Source organism: Rattus norvegicus, chromosome 1 (genome assembly GCF_021556685.1).
Source record: "Rattus norvegicus strain SHRSP/BbbUtx chromosome 1, alternate assembly SHRSP_T2T, whole genome shotgun sequence".
Lineage (NCBI taxonomy): Eukaryota > Metazoa > Chordata > Mammalia > Rodentia > Muridae > Rattus > Rattus norvegicus.
The window spans coordinates 268,085,938-268,103,737 of record NC_141534.1 but is presented as its reverse complement, the minus strand read 5'-3'; the positions used below and the strand labels follow the sequence as shown (position 1 = coordinate 268,103,737).

Below are 17,800 nucleotides of genomic sequence, written 5' to 3'. Positions count from 1 at the left end.
GTCGATCAATTCACCGATGGCAAGCCCCGAAAGGAAAAGGAGAAGGTCGGTCCATGCACAGGGCAGCTCCTGTCACCCGTTAGGGAAGCTTGGGTTGTAACGAGCTCCATTGGCCGGAGATGCCCAGCACACCTTCCTGTACCTGCAATCCGGACCCACACAGCTGTCTTTAGGCCTCTCCTCCTTGCCCTCACTGAAGACCATTCTCTCCCAACCACACTCTCAGCTGAAGGGCAAGACAGTGGCCCTCGGGCTGGGGACCCAGCACTTCCTTTCAAAGCAGTGTGGGCCACAAACAACATACAGTCCCTGGCTGCGGGCCTCTCCAGATAACATTTTTGCCACCTCTGTTCCCAAGCAGGGCGCCTGGAGAGGCTAATCAGTTCACGGCTAAGTGACGAGGAAGTCATCGCTGTCCACAATTCTCAGCTACGTAGACAAACGACTATAAATATTTATGATGGGAAATTTTTATTATTTAAAAATTCCCCTCTAAATTTCCAGTAAGTCCACCGAAGAATGCCTGCCAAACAGGTCGCAAATTAAGAACAATTATTTTTCTCTTCCGCATTTAAATGTAACGTAGAGCTGAAGTCGTTGAAGGGGGTTAACATCAACCTTAATTAAATATTAAAGTGTGCCTGTACCTGCTGCTTTTGTTGCCCCTTCGAATAAGATATAACCTATTTTTGACAAGTTTTCATCTTTCTCTGTGGAAGACACTACATGAAACCAAATCAGTGGCAAAGAGGAAGTAATGAATAATCTATTTCATATTCCAGCAGTACCAAGGGCTCAGGGTGGAAAAATATTCAGTCAGATGATGGCAAGAGGCTGCTGGGCTACCACATGACACAGCTAATGTTTAAATAATAATAATAAAAAAAGCGATAAACAAATCATTAGCCCTTAACGGTTGTTTAATGCAATTTGTTAATGAACGTAATGTCGGGGGCTGATAATGAAAGACAATGAAACCGTCTAAACAGGCGCCAAGTCGCTGGCCATGCACAATTATTTCCTTGTCAAGTTTTTATGATTTAATGAGCCCCTCTGGGACTGACGGCTGTCAGTCAGTCGTGACTTTTTGACACCATTACAACTTCAAATACAGCAGCAGGCAGGCTGTTTTCCTCGGATTTGAAATACTGAAATGATCTGACAGTTTTAAAGAAAAGATGTGCAAAAGAGAGAGAGGAGAGAGAGAGAGAGAGAGAGGGAGGGAGGGAGGGAGGGAGAGGGGAAGACAGTGGCTCGTCTTCCTCTCCCTCCCTCATTCCTTCTTCCATGAGTTGGTAATCTCTGGATGCTGTGTGGTAATGAAAACCCAATCACGGAGGTCATTATCTGATGAGATTTTTGGAGCAGGCAGGCTTTTCCCCCTCTTTATTTCTTTACTTAATGATAACCCTCAATGGGCTGGCCCCGCATGGGACGGCCAGAGCCGCACAATTTTGTTCGCCATTAATTTCAGCCTTTGAAGCTCAGGGCTCAGAAGCAGTAGCAAAGCAAACCCCCCACCAAGCTGGTTCCAAAATAAGACAATCCAGCCTGCCTAAAACAGAATAGCAAATGGCATGGCAGCCTAGGCCTGCCCGCTGACGTCAGGCGGGCTGTGTCTGCAGGCATCCGCCTCCGACACGGAGGGAGCATTTAAAACTCTTCACAACTTAAGGGACTTTAATTAAATTGCTTTTGATTCTGGAGCAGGGTTGCTTCCGCTTTATTTATGGCCGTCAGAGAAACTGTTTAGTCTGCATGAATTTTATATGCCGAGGGTCTCCTCCTCTTCCTCCTCCCCCACACTGTCATTTTGTCTTCCCCCCACCTCCCCCACACTTTTAAACAAAGGCTCCCAACTTCGAGAATAGTCAGCAGCCGAAGTCTACATGATAGGAGCCTAGAACCTTCCACACAGACACCTGCTTCGGAGCTGTGCACTTTCTCCCCTCCTTGGTGGGCAGGGAAGTGGGGAGGGGATCGCCCTGCCCCAGGGCTCCTCCATGTTCTTCCCACAACATTGGAAGGCCAGAGGGCTGTCGAGGGACTTTCAGACCTGTTTCTACCCTCTGTGGGCCTGGCCTAAGTACGGTGGCCACTCTCTGGGGAGACATCGGAGCTGTTAGGCCAAGTATTATAGGTTCACGGATTACCACTCCCACCGCTGTTGAGCTGGCCAAGAAAGCCCTCAGCAGAGGGAGCCGAGAGGTGAGTGGTAGGTGCCTCCTTCCCTTGTCATGATGGCAGGTTCTGGTGAAATTCTTAAGGGCCAGCAGGTGCCAGTGCTCAGCTACAGCCTGCCTGTTAGGTGACCTTGGGGAGATGTGACTTGGGAGGATGGAGGAAGGTGGGAGAGACAGCTCAGGACTCAGGTATACTCTTAACTAAGAAGCAGTATTGCCAAGAAGGCCACCAGAGGCCTTGATCTCCTTCACCAGCATCAACACTGCAGACGAGGTTGTCTCCTTGCTTTTTAATTTTTTTTTTGATACATTTAGGATTTCCAGAATTCAGTTATCAGGATAAAAGGTTCTTGCTGAGTTGGTCCCTTTAGCTGACAGGAAAGGTAGCACAGCTTCCAGCCAGTCTCCTCTGCTGTCCTACTTTGCTCAGCCCAAACCCAACACCATCCTTCCGACATGAAGACTATACCTTTATTTACACAGTAATAAATGATTCATCTGAACACAGATAGGCCTTGCCTGTTTCCACAGGCACAAGTCCTCTGGTGGATTTTGTATTTCTTCTCTACTCTATAATGGTTCTCTTCTGAGTGTGTGTGTGTGTGTGTGTGTGTGTGTGTGTGTGTGTGTTAGGAGATCAACTGCAGCATGATCTTACTCCATGAGCACAGGTGGTTAGCATTTTTTATGAAGAGAACAGGTTGGCTTTTCAAGATTTCAAAGCTGCCAATTATATTGAAAAGATAGTGCGTGCGGCCCTTTAATGGCCTACGAAGTCTTAAGAAGAATACATTTGCTTCATGACCAGAGGGGAAATGACCTCAGCTGGGGAATTTTTAAGCCTGATCACAAATGAAACAATTTTGAGCACAATTCCCAGTTACCCCAGACAGAAAGAAAGGGAAGAAAATCATGGAGGGTGCTAGAGGACTGAATGCATGGAGAACCGAGGTGGGCTTTGCTAACCAGTTGTCACTAAAAAGGCAAGTGGTTCTTGTGTAGCTGTCTGCAATTCCTCATTCTTTGAAAGAGGCTCCAGGACACTTCCCACCGAGGGCTTCTGTTTGTTTGTTTGTCTGTTTTCTTTTTCCTAGTGGACCCACCCATTTTAATCACCACAATGCACACTTCATCCCAGTGGAAGAACCCTGTTCAGGCTCTCTCAAAGACTGATGCTGTCTTTCCACACTGGAAGGGACGTGGCGAGAACCTTCAAGACCTTTTGTGTATATGAGGGCAGCTGTTGACTGAGCTCATATTAAAACTGAGAAGATACAGAAACAGGTCAGGGAAGATGTGGTCACAATTAAATACTGTGTCAATTCTCACGCTGCCAGTAAATTCTGGGGAGGGTGGCATCTGGGGAAGGCGAGGGGATATTTCTTGTTGCCAGTAACCAAAGTGGGAAAAGTGAACATCAAGCGGCTTTAGCAAAAACTCTTAGGCAAAATATACACACACTTACATGTGTGTGCAATAAATATACACACACTTACATAGGTGTGCAGTAAATATACACACACGTACATATGTGTGCAATAAGAAACCAGGGAGAAGGCTAGGCCAGCTCTCTGTATGAGTGACAGTAAATCCGCTCCTTTGCGGTGAAGCTGCACCAGCAGGATGGCTGCATTCATTGTGCTGGGAAAGGGTGGGGCTGGCCTGGAGCTGCTCTCTGCCTCTGGCCTCTGATTTTTCTGGCATTTTTTTCCATGGACAGCGCAGAAAGACTGCTTGGTAAAGTGGGGTACGTGACACACAGAAGCTCCTGTGACTGAGTCATCATGGCCTCTCTCAAACCCTGACCCCAGGCCACAAGACTAGGAAGAATGTCACCAAAGCTATTTTGGACAGCAGATGAAGTTACCTAAAGGCAAATAAGCCTTCGCCTTTACCTATAAAAAACAAAAAATCTGGGCAAAGACCAACCTCAGAAAGGAAACCAACCCACATGCAGACAGGAGTAGAAAATGCTGTCACACTCTCTGCACTCAACAGTGGTAAGGGAGACACAGAGGGTCACTCGGGGCCTGTCAGCACGAAAGAATGATTCATGTGACCATTTTGTCTTAATTACTCAGAACAAGCCAAGATCACTGTTTATCAAGGGAGAGCAGACGCCTCAGTGTCCTCTGACAAAAAAAGTGATGGCCGTCAGGATGGTGATGACCACGATGATCCCCAGGATGACGAGCAGGATGCGGTTTTGGATGATTCTGTGGGAGACAGAAGAAGAAAAATGCACATGGATGAATGAACGGTATTCGGTCAAACACTGCCCAAGCCAAACTGGCTAAAGAAACCATAGCATGGCAGGTAGAGTGTGTACACACACACACACACACACACACATATACGCACACATACACACACACACAGTCACATATACATAGCCACATACACACATACATACATAAACACATATACACATACACACATACATACATAAACACATATACACATACACACGTACATACATATACACATACATACACACGTACAAACACATACATATACGCACACACACACACACACAGTCACATATACATAGCCACATACACACATACATACATAAACACATATACACATACACACATACATAAACACATATACACATACACACATACATACATATACACATACATACACACGTACAAACACATACACACACAGCCACATATACACACATACACACAGACACACACAGACAGACACATATACACACACACACACACACACACAGCCACAGCCACACGCATACATACAGGCAGATACACAACACACACAGAAAGAGAGAAAGGGCAGGGAGGGAGAGCTTTCAGTTCTATGAACAACTCCATGATGCTCACACTTAGAGAACTCAGAGGACTCACAGGCTTTTCGGGATGTGGGTACTATGTAGCCTCCTTAAGTGATCAAGGACCCCATGTGAGCATCTCTTTTTAATTTAGAATGTGAAACAGGCCTTACTTTTTTCCCCCACAGTGTTTCCCATGAAAGGAGAAGACTCCAAGGAGACATGTCAGTGAGGTACTTACCTGAACAAAAATACCCCAGGAAAATCGAGAGAGACTTAGCAGGGAGAAGACAGGATTAAGAAGCAAGTGTCAAACTTGCAGCTCAGGTTGTGAGGCCGTCACCTGTCAGAGCGGCTCACAGCTTCCTCAAGCTAGGAGATGTTACAAATGCTCCCCGGTGCAAAAAAGAGGAAAACTGGAGCTAACAGGGCGTCCTCAAGGTGCCTGGCAGCCGGCTGTGGGTAGGCCCTCTAGGGGCTGCTGGTCCCTCGGTCCAGCCCCACAGATGCTGACCTCAGAAAGACAAGCAGAGGAGACACATGCTCTGGATGCCTGCAGCGCGCTTCCGCTGAAGTGATTTCATAATTTGTTACCTCATTCGGAGAAAAGAGGTCGCACACCACAATGCTTTGTTGAGTCTTTCAAAGGGAACCTGGGTCAAACAGCCTCGCCCACGCTCGCTGCTCTTACAGAGCGCACGGAAATAGAAACCTGAAGAGGCTGCCGTCTAGCCGGCTGCCCACCCAGCTTCAAGTCTGCAGCAACTCCCATCCCACCTACCCAGAGGCACATGAAGACTTCCGTGTCCTCCTATGCACATGGGACCCTGGACAGGGTCTTCCACGGGGAGGGGTGTGTGGGGCTGCGTCAGGCCTCCACTGGGGCATTTTCAGAGGGGCCTTCACAGGGGTCCCTGTGGCCGGAATGGAGGATGACATCAGGTTGCTGTTTGGGTGGGATCCTTCCCTCCCACCCTTCCTTCTTCACGGGTGGATGGAGTCTATCCCATTAGAGTGGTCTGTTCCCCTGTGGCCCCTAACAGGACGGGTTCCCTCTCTTCCTGACAGGTTACAAAATGACCGCCATTTGCTGACATGCCTTCCGCAAAGCTGCTTGAGTAGCCGTGTCTGCTCCTCTCGCAGGAGATGGATGGTGCGCTCTGTACTCATTTATCACGGGGGCCTCTGTGAAGAGCTGTCTTGTTTATTTCTTCTCGTCCCACTAGAAAGCCTGTGCCCGACATTAACTCTTCTGTGATGACAGCTAATTCAGACTTAACAGGCCAAGTTTACCCAGGAGGCAGGAAGGAGTCTCCGTCCCACTCAGTAAGTAAATAAGAACAGGGTTCCTGTTTATTAACGTGAAGCTGATTAGGAACGCTGGCTGGACCTACTGAGGCTTCCTTTAACAGTCAAGTTGGTTTTTCTCCTTTTCTTTGGAAGGGAGGAGTCTTCAGAATGGTCCTCTCAGCTCCTTTGCTGAGGTCTCTGTTCAAACCTCTGTTTACCACAGTCACCCATGTCGGATTTACAAAAGAAATCAGTAAAACGTAGTCTCAGCAGTAAAGCAGATTCCAGCATGAAACTTTAAAAGTTCTTCCCTGGGTAACCTATCATAGTGTGACTCTCAGTGTGGCAGTGTGTCCCACGGACAGCATGGACGACAATTGTCTTATCTGTCCAAGATGGACATGCAGGATGGTTAACTATGGGGGCTACTAGTTTAGTCTGGAACATGGTAATAGAACAAGCACACAGGAGTCCCCAAACCCCAACTTTTCTAACAGGGCTTTCCCCTGCCTTGTGTGGCCATGCCCACTGGCATCCCTGTCCCCCGCCTCTGCTGCTCTGCTGGATCTGTTTGTGGTGAGCATGTAGACTTCATCTCTAAAGCTTGGACAGCATGCTTTAGCTGTGACTGGCACTTGGGAGCAGGACAGGGGACTGACTTTCCAAGGACTGTGAAGACAGAGCGTGGCCCCTGGCCAGCGTAATAATTCCATCCTAGGGAGAGTGTACAAGAGGTCTGGGCAAACTCCTTGGCAGGAAAATGTTAGGGTAGAAAAGGATGGAGGTTGGAGTTGGAAGGAACCCCTAAAGATGGCGCTACATGCTACAGTGCCTTCACAGAGCAGCCAGGCTCTTCTCCCAGGGGGAGGAGGAATGACTGCCCCCAGGCCCGTGAGTGTGCGCTGTGGAAGACACTGGTGCAACGACAGAAAGGGATGCCAGACGTCTGAGGTGAAGGGCGGAGGGATGTACATAAGTCCCACCGGCCAGGCCATCAGCCTAGCTTTGGACTGTGACGTGCTTTAGTAAATCTGTCTCTCTAGGACAGAAGATGACCCACCTGAGTGGCCAGGACTGATCCAGAAGGGAGAGGGAATGTCAAGGCTGGCAGTGGCAGACTGTAGCTGTGAGAAAGCGTGGCCACTGCTGCTGGCCAATCCTGATCACTCTGGGCCACAGACCTGAACGCAGACTTGTGGAGATAGGAGAGTCAGAAAGGCTGACGGGTCAAGGAACTCTAGCAAGCCAGAAAAGAAGCAGCCCAAGTACCTGCTGTTAACGCTGGGTAAGGGGCCTAGATGTTTCACCAGGCCAGCAGCAAGCAGTCTTAATGTCCCTCTTGAAAATGCAAAGTGTGTTTACCCAGTAAATAATTTAAGAAAGCGTATACACTTGAAAGAAGACGTCCACGGGACCAGCCAGGCTGAATCGCCTCCAGGCAGAAACCCTGCATCTGCATGCTGCACTCTATCAAGTGAGTAACTGTGGCTTTAAAAGAATGCAGAGGCAAATTAAAAGGAATGTGGGCTCGAAACATCAAAAATTCTCCAAGTTTACATTATGAATCACAGTGCTGTTGATATAAGATGAATTAACCATTTACTTTGAGGTTAAACTCACACAGTATTATTGAAAACACTGATCCTTATGTGGAACCCAGGGAGCAGTTAATCTTCCATTGCCCGTCTCCTCCCTTCTGGAAACAGCTCCTGTGTGTGGCCTGCAGAATCACGGAAGGCTGCTTCACATGAAGGAGGCAGGTGGCTCCACGATCTCCTCCAGTGTGAGGGGCACGGGACCGTCTCACAGAGGACATTCTTCAGCACACACTACCCTGACCTGGCCCTTGGTGTTGTGCCTTAGCACGGTACGCAGCTGACTTTCAGTGTTCCGTCCTCTGGTGGGACTCCTATCTTGGTATTTTGATGTGGAGCCTGAATGTTCCAGAAACTTCGGTGACAGGACCCAGGGCCTGTACCCAGGGCTATCACCTGGAGGGTCACTGGCCCCATGGCCTCTCCTGGGTCCACAGGACACTTGTTCAAAGGTGATGGGTATGGGAATTGTTTGCTACTTCAGCCTAACTACCGCCCCTCTCAGGCAAGTGGAGGGGCTGTCTAGGCGCAGCGAGGGTTGGGGTGCACACGCCTAGCAGCTGTGTTCTGCTCAGAACTCCTTCCTTGATGATGCGTTTTTGTCTCTTTATCTTCCAAAGCTGGTTTTTAAATACAGATATTAAAATTGCATTAGTTTATTTATGTATTTACTTACTAATGTGTACACCACAGTCTCCATGTGGAGGTCTCCGCGTGGAGGTCTCCGCGTGGAGGTCAGAGGGCGGCCTAGAGGACACTGCTCTTTCCTTTCACTCTGTACAGCCTTTAGCCAAACTCAGTTTAGCAGGGCTGGCAGCAGCACCTCTACCTGCCCGCTCACCTTGCCAGCCCAAAGCTGGGCTCCTTTTGCATCCAACTGGTCACAAGTCTTCTCAAGGAAGATCCAGGGGCTTCTTCAGCTGAGGCTGCTGCACGCTCATGGGCAATGGTGTCCATGAGCTCTTGGCAAGCTGCCGGGGCCACTCTGCATCCTGACAGGCACAGGTAAGGGCCGGCTGCAGCATTCAAGCCACCCCTGGCTCTGAAGGAAGAGGTGTGACCTAATTGAGGAGAGCCAGTGTGTTCACTCCATTTCCTTGGCAACAGTGACTTAAGCCAGCCTGGCAGCCATTTTCTTCTCACGAGGAAATCAGCCTAAGGAACAAGCTTGCCCATGGAAGGGCAGACAACTAGGACCCCACCCTGAAGGCATGATAAACTTCTACAGCAAGCCACCTTTCCTTTGAACTTTGATTAATATGAGAAGATAAATTAACCGCGTTGTTTTCGAGACTGTTTGATTTGGGTCTTCTATTATTTGTAACCAAAAGGCACTTGAGGTTGAGTCACTGAGCTTCCTCAGCGAGTCTTTGATCTGTGGTGCCCTCTAATAAGGGCTTCCGGACTGTGCCGTCTCAGGCTTGGATTTCCCTGCACTTTGCTTCCCACTATGCTAACCACACAGGTGTCTGATTTTCTGTTTCTGTGAAGTTTTCTCTGGTAGAAAGTGGCCCTTCCACAGCCTGAATCTCTTTTATCTTTTGTGTCTCTCTGACATAGAGCTTGGTAGAGACATTAAAAAAAAAAAAAAAAAAAGGCTTGTGCAGGGTGTGGCAGTGTAGGCATCCAAAATTCCAGGTACTTGGGAATCTGAGGTGGGTGTGTGTGTATGTGTCAGGGTCACGTGAGCCAATGAGCCTGAGGACTGAGGTCACCTGGGAGACAGACTGTGCCCTTGAAGGGGTTCTTACACACAAGCATAGTGTAGGGCTTAGCTACTGGCCACTGTCCAGTAAGATGACTGCAGTGCCCCGCCCAGGCTTGTATACCAGGTGCACCATCCCTCAAGCCTGCCCTGGGGTGGGCTTCGTCTTGGCTCATAGGCGAGTCCTACCAGTTAAAACCCTCTATTTCTTGCACAAACAAGTGTTCAAAAGCTGGCCTGCTACCCAAACCACAAAGTCTGATGGGGATTTCCCTAGAGAACCACGAGAAAAGTCTAATCACTCTCTGCTGGGTCTGATTGCAGGGACAATGGTGGCCTAGAGCCTCTGAGGATGATTCTAACCATGGTGCTAGGGAGAAGCATGTCTTCTGCCAGTAGAACACAGGGTCAGGGGACAAAGACAAAGACACTGTGCCAATCCTTGGTCTGTCTGTGAGCCCCACACCCGAAGGGTCGCATTTGATCGTATCAGTTACAGACAAGCCCTTTTGATGTAGGCAGATTTAGTTGGGGATTTTCTCCTTTAACCATACTGGATTGGACAGTGTCCCTCCACCCCCAAAGTCAGCTCACCTGAAAGCTCATAAAGTGACCTCATTTGGAAGAAAGTCTTCATTAAGAATCTTGAAAAGAAATAATCTGGATTTAAGGCAGTCATGTGTCCTTGTATCAAGAGTACCCAGGGGACAGGAGCAGTAAGGCCATAGAGGAGTAGACAGGAACTGGAGCTCTGTTACCACAAGCCGAGGAGCAACACCAGAAACCAGAAGAGCCAAGGAAGGCTCAACTCTTTGAAGAGAGCATGGCCCAGTCACCATAAGGTTCTCTCTGCCGGCCCTAGCGCCAGGCCAGAGACTGGACTCCTGGTTGTGTTTTTGGCATCACAATGGCTTTCCATTGTGGTTGTCTTTTAGGTATCATGATGGTTTTCCATCACGATGGCCCTCCATGGTGCTGTTCCCTTCACAGTGCTTCCCTGCACCCTACAGTAGATTTACCTCAAGCCTCCCCTAAAGGACAAGGCACTTCCTGAGCTCACTCTCTGGAACCTTTGTGTGCATTCCTCGGGGCTCTGGGAACTGCTCATCTCTCCACCTCTGAAAGAGACGTTCTCCTTATGAGCAGGGTGATCAGCTCCTCAAAGGCAGAGAGAGGTGGGAGCTGTGGGGGAATGTTCTAGAACACGTCTCAACCCACACACTACTGGGCTCGGATGCCTGACACAATTAAGCTGGGCCAACCTTTTGAGCCACCAGAGCCACCAGCAGTTAATACTTCAAGTTTGCAGACATCCATTTTGACACAGTTCATGACCTGGGAGAGGGGCATGAGAGGGATGAGTTCTCATGGATGGAGACACAAGCAAGCTCTCTAACAAGGAATCCAAGACCAGGAGCAGAACTGAGTCCTGGTACAATTCGACTCTGATCCCATTCCCAAATTCTACTTAGCTTAGCAGGGACATGGGCTTGCTCTATAAAGGGTCAGATGGTAACCACAGGAATCCAGTGGAGCTGCCGTGAGGTGGAGTTCCTCAGACCGGTCACATTAAGCAGTAGAAATATCTATCGTGCAGCTCTGGAGGTCAGAAACGCAGAGTCAAGGTGCTGTAGTGCACATCCCTGGGGGCTTCCAGGGAGACTCTTCCAAGCTAACTTGCTCTTTTCTTCTGGTGGTCAGCCAAGACTTTTGAGGTTCCTTGGTTTATAGCTATATCCTCTGCTCCCCATACTCAAGTGGTGCTCTTTGTGTGTTCACACCCAAAGTCAAGGCTTTAGTTTTTACAAGGACACCAGTCATACTGGACTAGGGGACACTGTAGTGTCGTACGGCCTCATCTTAGCAAATGTTGAAAGGAAGATTCGAAGAAGGTCACACACCGAGGGACTAGAGGTCCACAGGTGAGCTGAGGGGTTAGAAAGATCCTCTCAGCCATGTAGATAATATAGCTTCTTTGGGCAATTATTCAACTTTGCTTCTGCAGAGAGTAGTCATAGCATAAGTGAAAATGGGCTATGTTACGGTAAAACTTTAGGAATGTGTGAATTTGAATTCCATAGGATCTTCCAAAAACAAAAATTATCCTTTTGAATTTTTCCATTATATGTAAAACAATGTAAAACCATTTCAGCCTGTAGGACAGAGAAAAGGTAGCAGGCTGGATGTGTTCACCGCAGCCTCAAGGCTACGAGCATGGGACATGGCCCCTCTTAGCTAGAGGAGAGAGTCATGTGTGGACGTCACAGAAGCCACACAGAAAGCTACAGTAGGGCAAGTGTGGTCAAACATCTGAGGAATGTGTGACCATCTACAGAGGACAGGGACACTAGAGTCTCTACTGCATGTGAGCTTTGGGCACCACAACTAGCCATCAGTGCTAGGGAGCTGACAACAAAGACAGTGATTAGGGCCGTGCCAGGGCTGGGGCAATTTGTCATGTGCCTGCAATCCCGGTTTTGTCTGGGGTGACACGGAGCCAGCTACTCCATGACACTTGAGCTTCAGTTCCTTCCCAAACAATGTCAATCAATCAACCCATCAGCCATGCAGGGATAAGAGGATCAGCTCATTAAAGATTTTAAAGTACTTTGAGAGGCAAAGCCCTTTAATGCATATGCAGCTGGCAAATAACTTTGCAAAATGAGATGCCATTTCGGGGCAACTGAGGGGTTCCGGTTGCATGGATTGGAAAGCTGCCTGAGACACGTCTAGGGGCTGGTGGGGAAGAACAGACAGGGAGGACAATGATACCTGCTCAGCTTGTGGGGCTGCGGTCCTCATGGGTTGCTATCTAGTGGGCCCTCTTATTGACTGTCTCCCCAGCAGGGCTGAGCCTGGTCTCCAAGGTGAAAACATCAACATCAAAAGGGAAAGGCGGTGTCCCATTGGCCGGCTCAGGATCCCTCCCAGCCCCGGGAAAGCAGCCAACAAGTACCTGTCAGACGCTGAGAGGTCCAAGGGGTTTTGATCAGTGATGTGTAACTACATGGAGCTCTGTACTGCCCTGTGTGTGCTTCAGACAGCAGCCTGGGGGCCGCAGCCACCGCCATTCTTATATGTGGGCTTGGCGACAGCAGGCGGCCTGGTGAGCAGCTTTGCTGGCTACCAGTTTCACGTAGGATCAAGGCGGCTCGCTTCCATCAAAGGATCTGGACAGTCTTGAAGGGAACTCCATAATGCTGCTCCAGAAATGCAAGGTGTGTGCGGTCCCTTCGAGGCTTGCAGACTGCTGGAGCTGGCACAGGTCTCTGGACCTAGGCCTAGATTCTTGATTTTAGAGAGAACTGTGAAACCCCAGGAACTCTAAGGCTATGTCCCAGGCACACTCCTGTCTCATGGGGACACTCATCTGAGTGGACAGTGCTACTCACCCTGTGTATTATTACTTAGGGAAGAGCCTTGTGGCTCCAGAGGGTGGAGTCTGAGGCAAACAGAGCTGAGGCAAGCAGCTGTGGTGGCTGGACCAGCAGCTAAGAGCGCCCCACACTAAGAACCAGAGATGGTGAACTGGGAACAGTCAAAGGTTCGGAAACCTCAAAGCCCATTCCCCATCATACACTTCCCCCAAGACCTCACTAGAGCTCTGTAAACAACACTACCAATTGAGGACCGAGTGTCCAAATGCCAGAGCCCATGGGGGACATTCTCATTCAAACCACCACATCCACTTGAACAGACTACGGTGACCTGAAGCTCATTAGCAGTCCCCATCTCTTACTGAGCCTAATTTCACCCCATCTCCATATAATATGAAGAGGGCCATGGGTGATTACAAACAGAGGTCCCAAAACCCAGGCTCAGGCTAAGAGAGAAGAGCAGAAGAAGGCAAAGGTGCCTCTTCACGAAACATGGACTGCTTAATTTACGAGGTGCCCTGTCTCTGAGCTAGATCCTCGCTGCAGCTTAGGCTGGTCTGGAACTGCAGAGCCCTGCCTGCCTCTGTCCCCTCAAGGCTGCACTGAAGGTGTCCATCACCACCCCAGGCAGTCTTAAGCTTTTTCTCAGTCCAGTCTTCCCTTTGGTTCTTTAAAGGATGAGGCCTGAGGTCTCTGCCTTTCTTGGAAATTATTATTATGTAACATTCTTGGAGCCACTAGAAGCTTTCCAGACTTTAGAATTAACAGATCTTACCAGTTGAATATCTTTAGTACAAAAATCTGAAATGTTCCGACATCCAAACTATTCTGAGCACTGACATACAAGTATCAGATAGAAGATTTTGGAATATAGACTCTCAGCCTATAATACATATAGTGTGGTCATTAACCAGAGTCAACCAGCTCTTTCCTTAGTGTCTGCTGTAAATACACACACAGTAAATGAAGACGAGAACCAGTGACCCGTGTTTATTACTTCATCTCCTTCTCCTCTCCCTTCTTTTTTGTTTGCTTTTATTTTCCACTCACCAGAATACTGGGTTTTTAAGGACTGTCTCTCATCTGTTCCAGGCACACACGTGGTCACCCGAGTAGTGAGGAGGAGGGACAGTCAGTTGTCCTGTGGAGCGGCTCACTAACATCTGCTCAAAGGGGCTGCTATTGGCCTTGTACCACACAATTTTTTAAAATTACTTCCTCCTAACAGTTATGGGTGAGCAGCCATGTCAGAGGAAGGCTTCATGTCTGTAAAGATGTAACTGGGGTGACCACTCAAGCCAGCGTTAGGAGAGAGTGGCAGGCAGAACTAAGGCCAGTGGCTGGCCTTAGTTGTGACCTTGGGTAAGGTGTTTGAAGGTAGTGTCCTCTTGGAAGCCATCTGATTGGGGATGTTAACTGCACTCATGATGTCATCTAATCTTCCCAACAACTCTCATTTATCAGAACCCTCATTGGATGGCTTAGGCGCACCCAGGGAGAAAGTGACACCCACTCTTGGGGTGGCCCTGGCAAGGCCGTGAGCCTTAAATAGACTGTGAACTGTGTGAGTTCCTCCACACACAGGTTTGGTACTTCTTAGCCTTTCAGCTCTTGTTGAGTACCCTGCAAGGGAGTGCTTGAGGGGCGTCTCACCCACACTTGGTCCTTGAGAAGCAACCTTCCCATCTTCCCAGCTTTGGGTAAGCCTCAGCTCTTAGCTCCAAGGCTCCCAGATTCCTTAGACCTCAGAGAAGTCATGACTGAATCTGTTTGGAGGGTGGGCATTACCCTCACCTTAGGATCCAGATTACCCAATCTATAAAATCTCACAGGTTTTAGTTATTGGCAACTTAGTCAACACTTTCTTGAACTGAGTTACCAAACAAAGCACAAGTGAATGCCAGACAGAGAGTACGGGGCTTGTTGGAAACTCCTAATTATGACAGAACAAACTGGAGGCAGGCAGGCTGTGCAGTAGTCCTGCCTTTCTCTCTTGGAGGCTGGAAGCCCAGCCCTCCTGACCCTGTGGCTCTCAGAAGTCGGAGAAGCAGCCTGAATATAAGCATCAGTAACCTGGCCTTGCACTGAAAGCATCTACACTTAGCCCATAACCAGTTTTTAACTCCATGCCAAAGGCCAGGCCGAGGTCGACAGTGCTCACAAACTATCCTGTGCGGCCTTTGTAGGCACTCTCAAGGTCAGGGAGGCACAGGCCGAGGTCAGGCCCAGACTGCTTGTCTGCAGCCCCTTGACCTTCATGGTCTCGGCTTGGAGAAATCCAGTTGCTGATTCCCAACAGCAGGCCTAACACTGTCCATGAAATGGGTTCAGAAGGGGTCTCTACTGGCGCTGGATGGCAAAGAAAGTTTGCAGGATTACCTCTACCCATAGTCTTTTGAGAATTCTGTGCCCCTGTTTCTCCATCTCTAAAGTAACTGTACAGAGAATGAAGAGACCTGGGTGCCCTTTAGGACCAGTGCCTAGGACCAAGACTTGATACAACTGAAGAATCGAGTTGAGAGAAGCCTTGTGGCTTCTGCATTCTGGGGTCCCCCATTGGTGTGGTAAGTGACCGTTTGTGGGGCTGCCTGCTATCTGACAAAGCCAACCTTTTATTCTTTGGGGACTCTGCCCTCTAGCTCCCCAGCCTTCACTCTCACAATGGAGGGTGAAATCTGAGCCCCTATTGGCTAATAGATGACAAGCTGGACTCTAAGAAACACTGGCAGACTTGTCAAAGGTCCAGTAGACAGGAAGGGCTTGCTGAGAAGACTGAGGACTGGGCGGGGGTATAGGTGGGGGTAGGCATCTGTCTTTTCCCTCTCTTTGGGAGCAGTCAGTCCTGGGTGTCCACATCAGCACCTGTTGATTGACAACAACACTGTTGGTTGACACACGGACTGTCCTTTGGTCTGGTCCACAGAAGAGCCATGAGCAGTAAGAAGCTGTCTGGTAGGACCCACTCTGTCTCATGGGTCTCAGCATGTATCCTATGGTAAAGACTCATGGGAAATTGTTCTCTCTCGTTAGGGTAGGAAAAAGACCTGGACTTTATCTTATGGCGCTGAATCCATCTGTCTCTCTGAGTCAGCTGCCTGGGATAAGTTATTGGGCCATTACTTAGACATGCACAGCATAGGCACTGGCCTTGCTCCTGCCTTCCTTTTCTATATCCATACTTTCATTGTGTTGTATGCATTTAGAATGCATTCTACAAAGATAAGAAAATGGAAAGAATCCCGTCTCTGTGGGCTGGCTGCCTGAAGGCGTCAGGCTTCAGTTTCTTTCATAGTCTCCACAGTTCTGTGCCATGGGCTACACAGAAAGCCGACACTCACACTTATCAAGACAGTAAGGTCTTCTACTTTTTCCTTGAAAATCCTTTGGAGGTCAGCTCAGGCAATTTCTAGAATCTCCCCCAAACTCCAAACTAATGGGGAGGGAGGGAGGGAGGGAGGGAGGGAGGGAGGGAGGGAGGGAGAGAGGAAAGACCTGGGCTCATGTTACAACCGACTTCAGTAGATGTGGAGCCCCCTTTGCTTGTGGGCGTTTATGGCAGTTGTCTTTCTCTTTTCTTGGATATTTTCTTTATCCACATTTCAAGTGTTACCCCCTTTCCTGGTTTTCCCTCTAGAAACCCCCTATCCTATCTTCCTAGCCCCTACCTCCATGAGGATGTTCCCCTACCCACCCACCCACTCCCTCCGCCTGCCTTCCCGCCCTGGCCTTCCCCTAGACTGAGGTGTCAAGCCTGCACAGGACCAAGGGCTTCTCTTCTCATCGATGCCTGCCCGACAATCCTCTGCTACATATGTGGCTTGGAGCCATGGGTTCCCTCCATGTGTACTCTTTGGTTGGTGGTTTAGTCCCTGGGAGCTGGTTGATTGATGTTGTTGTTCTTCCTATGGGGTTGCAAACTCCCTCAGTTACTTAACTGTGTGGACCCTTTAGCGAGAGCAGAAGGTGCTCCTAGCCAATGCACTACCTGAGACGTTAGCACGGCTGCGGCCCCTCCTTGAACAGTCTCAGGGATGTGCCCCTCTCTATATATGCTTTTGCAGTTGCTTTAAAGCCTGGGAAACAAGCTGAGGCCATCTCTGAGATGCCTCCAAAAGAACCCACTTGGAGACAGATAAAAATAATGAGAATCTTTCTGTCAGGAAAGATTTAGAAAATATCACGGGCATTATTAAAATTTAATTTTTTACTCGGCTTTTTGGTTCTCCCTTCCACTGATAATGAGCACGCAGGCACACCTCCGCCCTGCTCGTGCTTGTTCTGTGCAATAAATTCAGCCTCGCCGTCTGAAGACATTTCAGACAACAGTTCTGACTGCTATAGGCTTAGTTTTCACCCTGTGCTGTGCTTTGAGTCTTCCCGCGAAAAACCAGTTCAGGAGATAATTTTCCACAAGGCTGGTGAACTAATAAAAATCAATTTTGCCCAACTGGTTCAGAGAAATCTTAGGTCTAGCTGAGGCAGAACTGCAGAATGGGAAGGAAAATAAAAATAGATCAATGTATTCACCGAGAGCTTGGCTGATAGAGAACTATCAAATTGCCTGGCTGAGGAAATTCCTCCTCCTCCCCACAGGAGCGTATTTAGGGGTCCAGGAGGACCGTTTTTCTCCAGTGGTGGGAGGTACTCAGAGTAACAATTCTGCCCATGTCTGGGCAGCAGAAAGACCCATGCCCTGGCACAGAGGCTGACTTTGCAAAAGGATGGGCTGGGTTTTATATAAAGTGTTTCCAGGTCACAGGAATCGCTGCATTTGACGCCCAGGCTCTCCTTCTTCTCCATGTACACCTGAGCACTTCGGGGAAGCCTCTCTGCTATTCTAAGTATCCCACACT

General features: G+C 48.9%; 1 protein-coding gene across 13 annotated transcripts in view; it reads right to left on the bottom strand.

Annotated features, from left to right (window-relative positions):
• Nucleotides 1-902: 902 nt before the first annotated feature.
• Nucleotides 903-17,800, bottom strand: part of Vti1a (vesicle transport through interaction with t-SNAREs 1A) — a 307,420-nt gene continuing 290,522 nt past the window's right edge. For 10 of the 13 annotated variants that reach the window (XR_015639359.1, XR_015639357.1, XM_087587735.1 and 7 more), the window contains one exon: nt 2,459-4,399. Coding sequence is in view for 4 of the 13 variants with exons in the window: in XM_087587689.1 (XP_087443815.1) it covers nt 4,306-4,399 (94 nt within the window). In the remaining 9 variants the exon portion in view is untranslated. Of the gene's footprint in view, nt 4,400-17,800 lie in introns of all 13 variants that reach the window. The other 3 variants (XM_087587681.1, XR_015639362.1, NM_023101.1) reach the window with 3 other exon arrangements.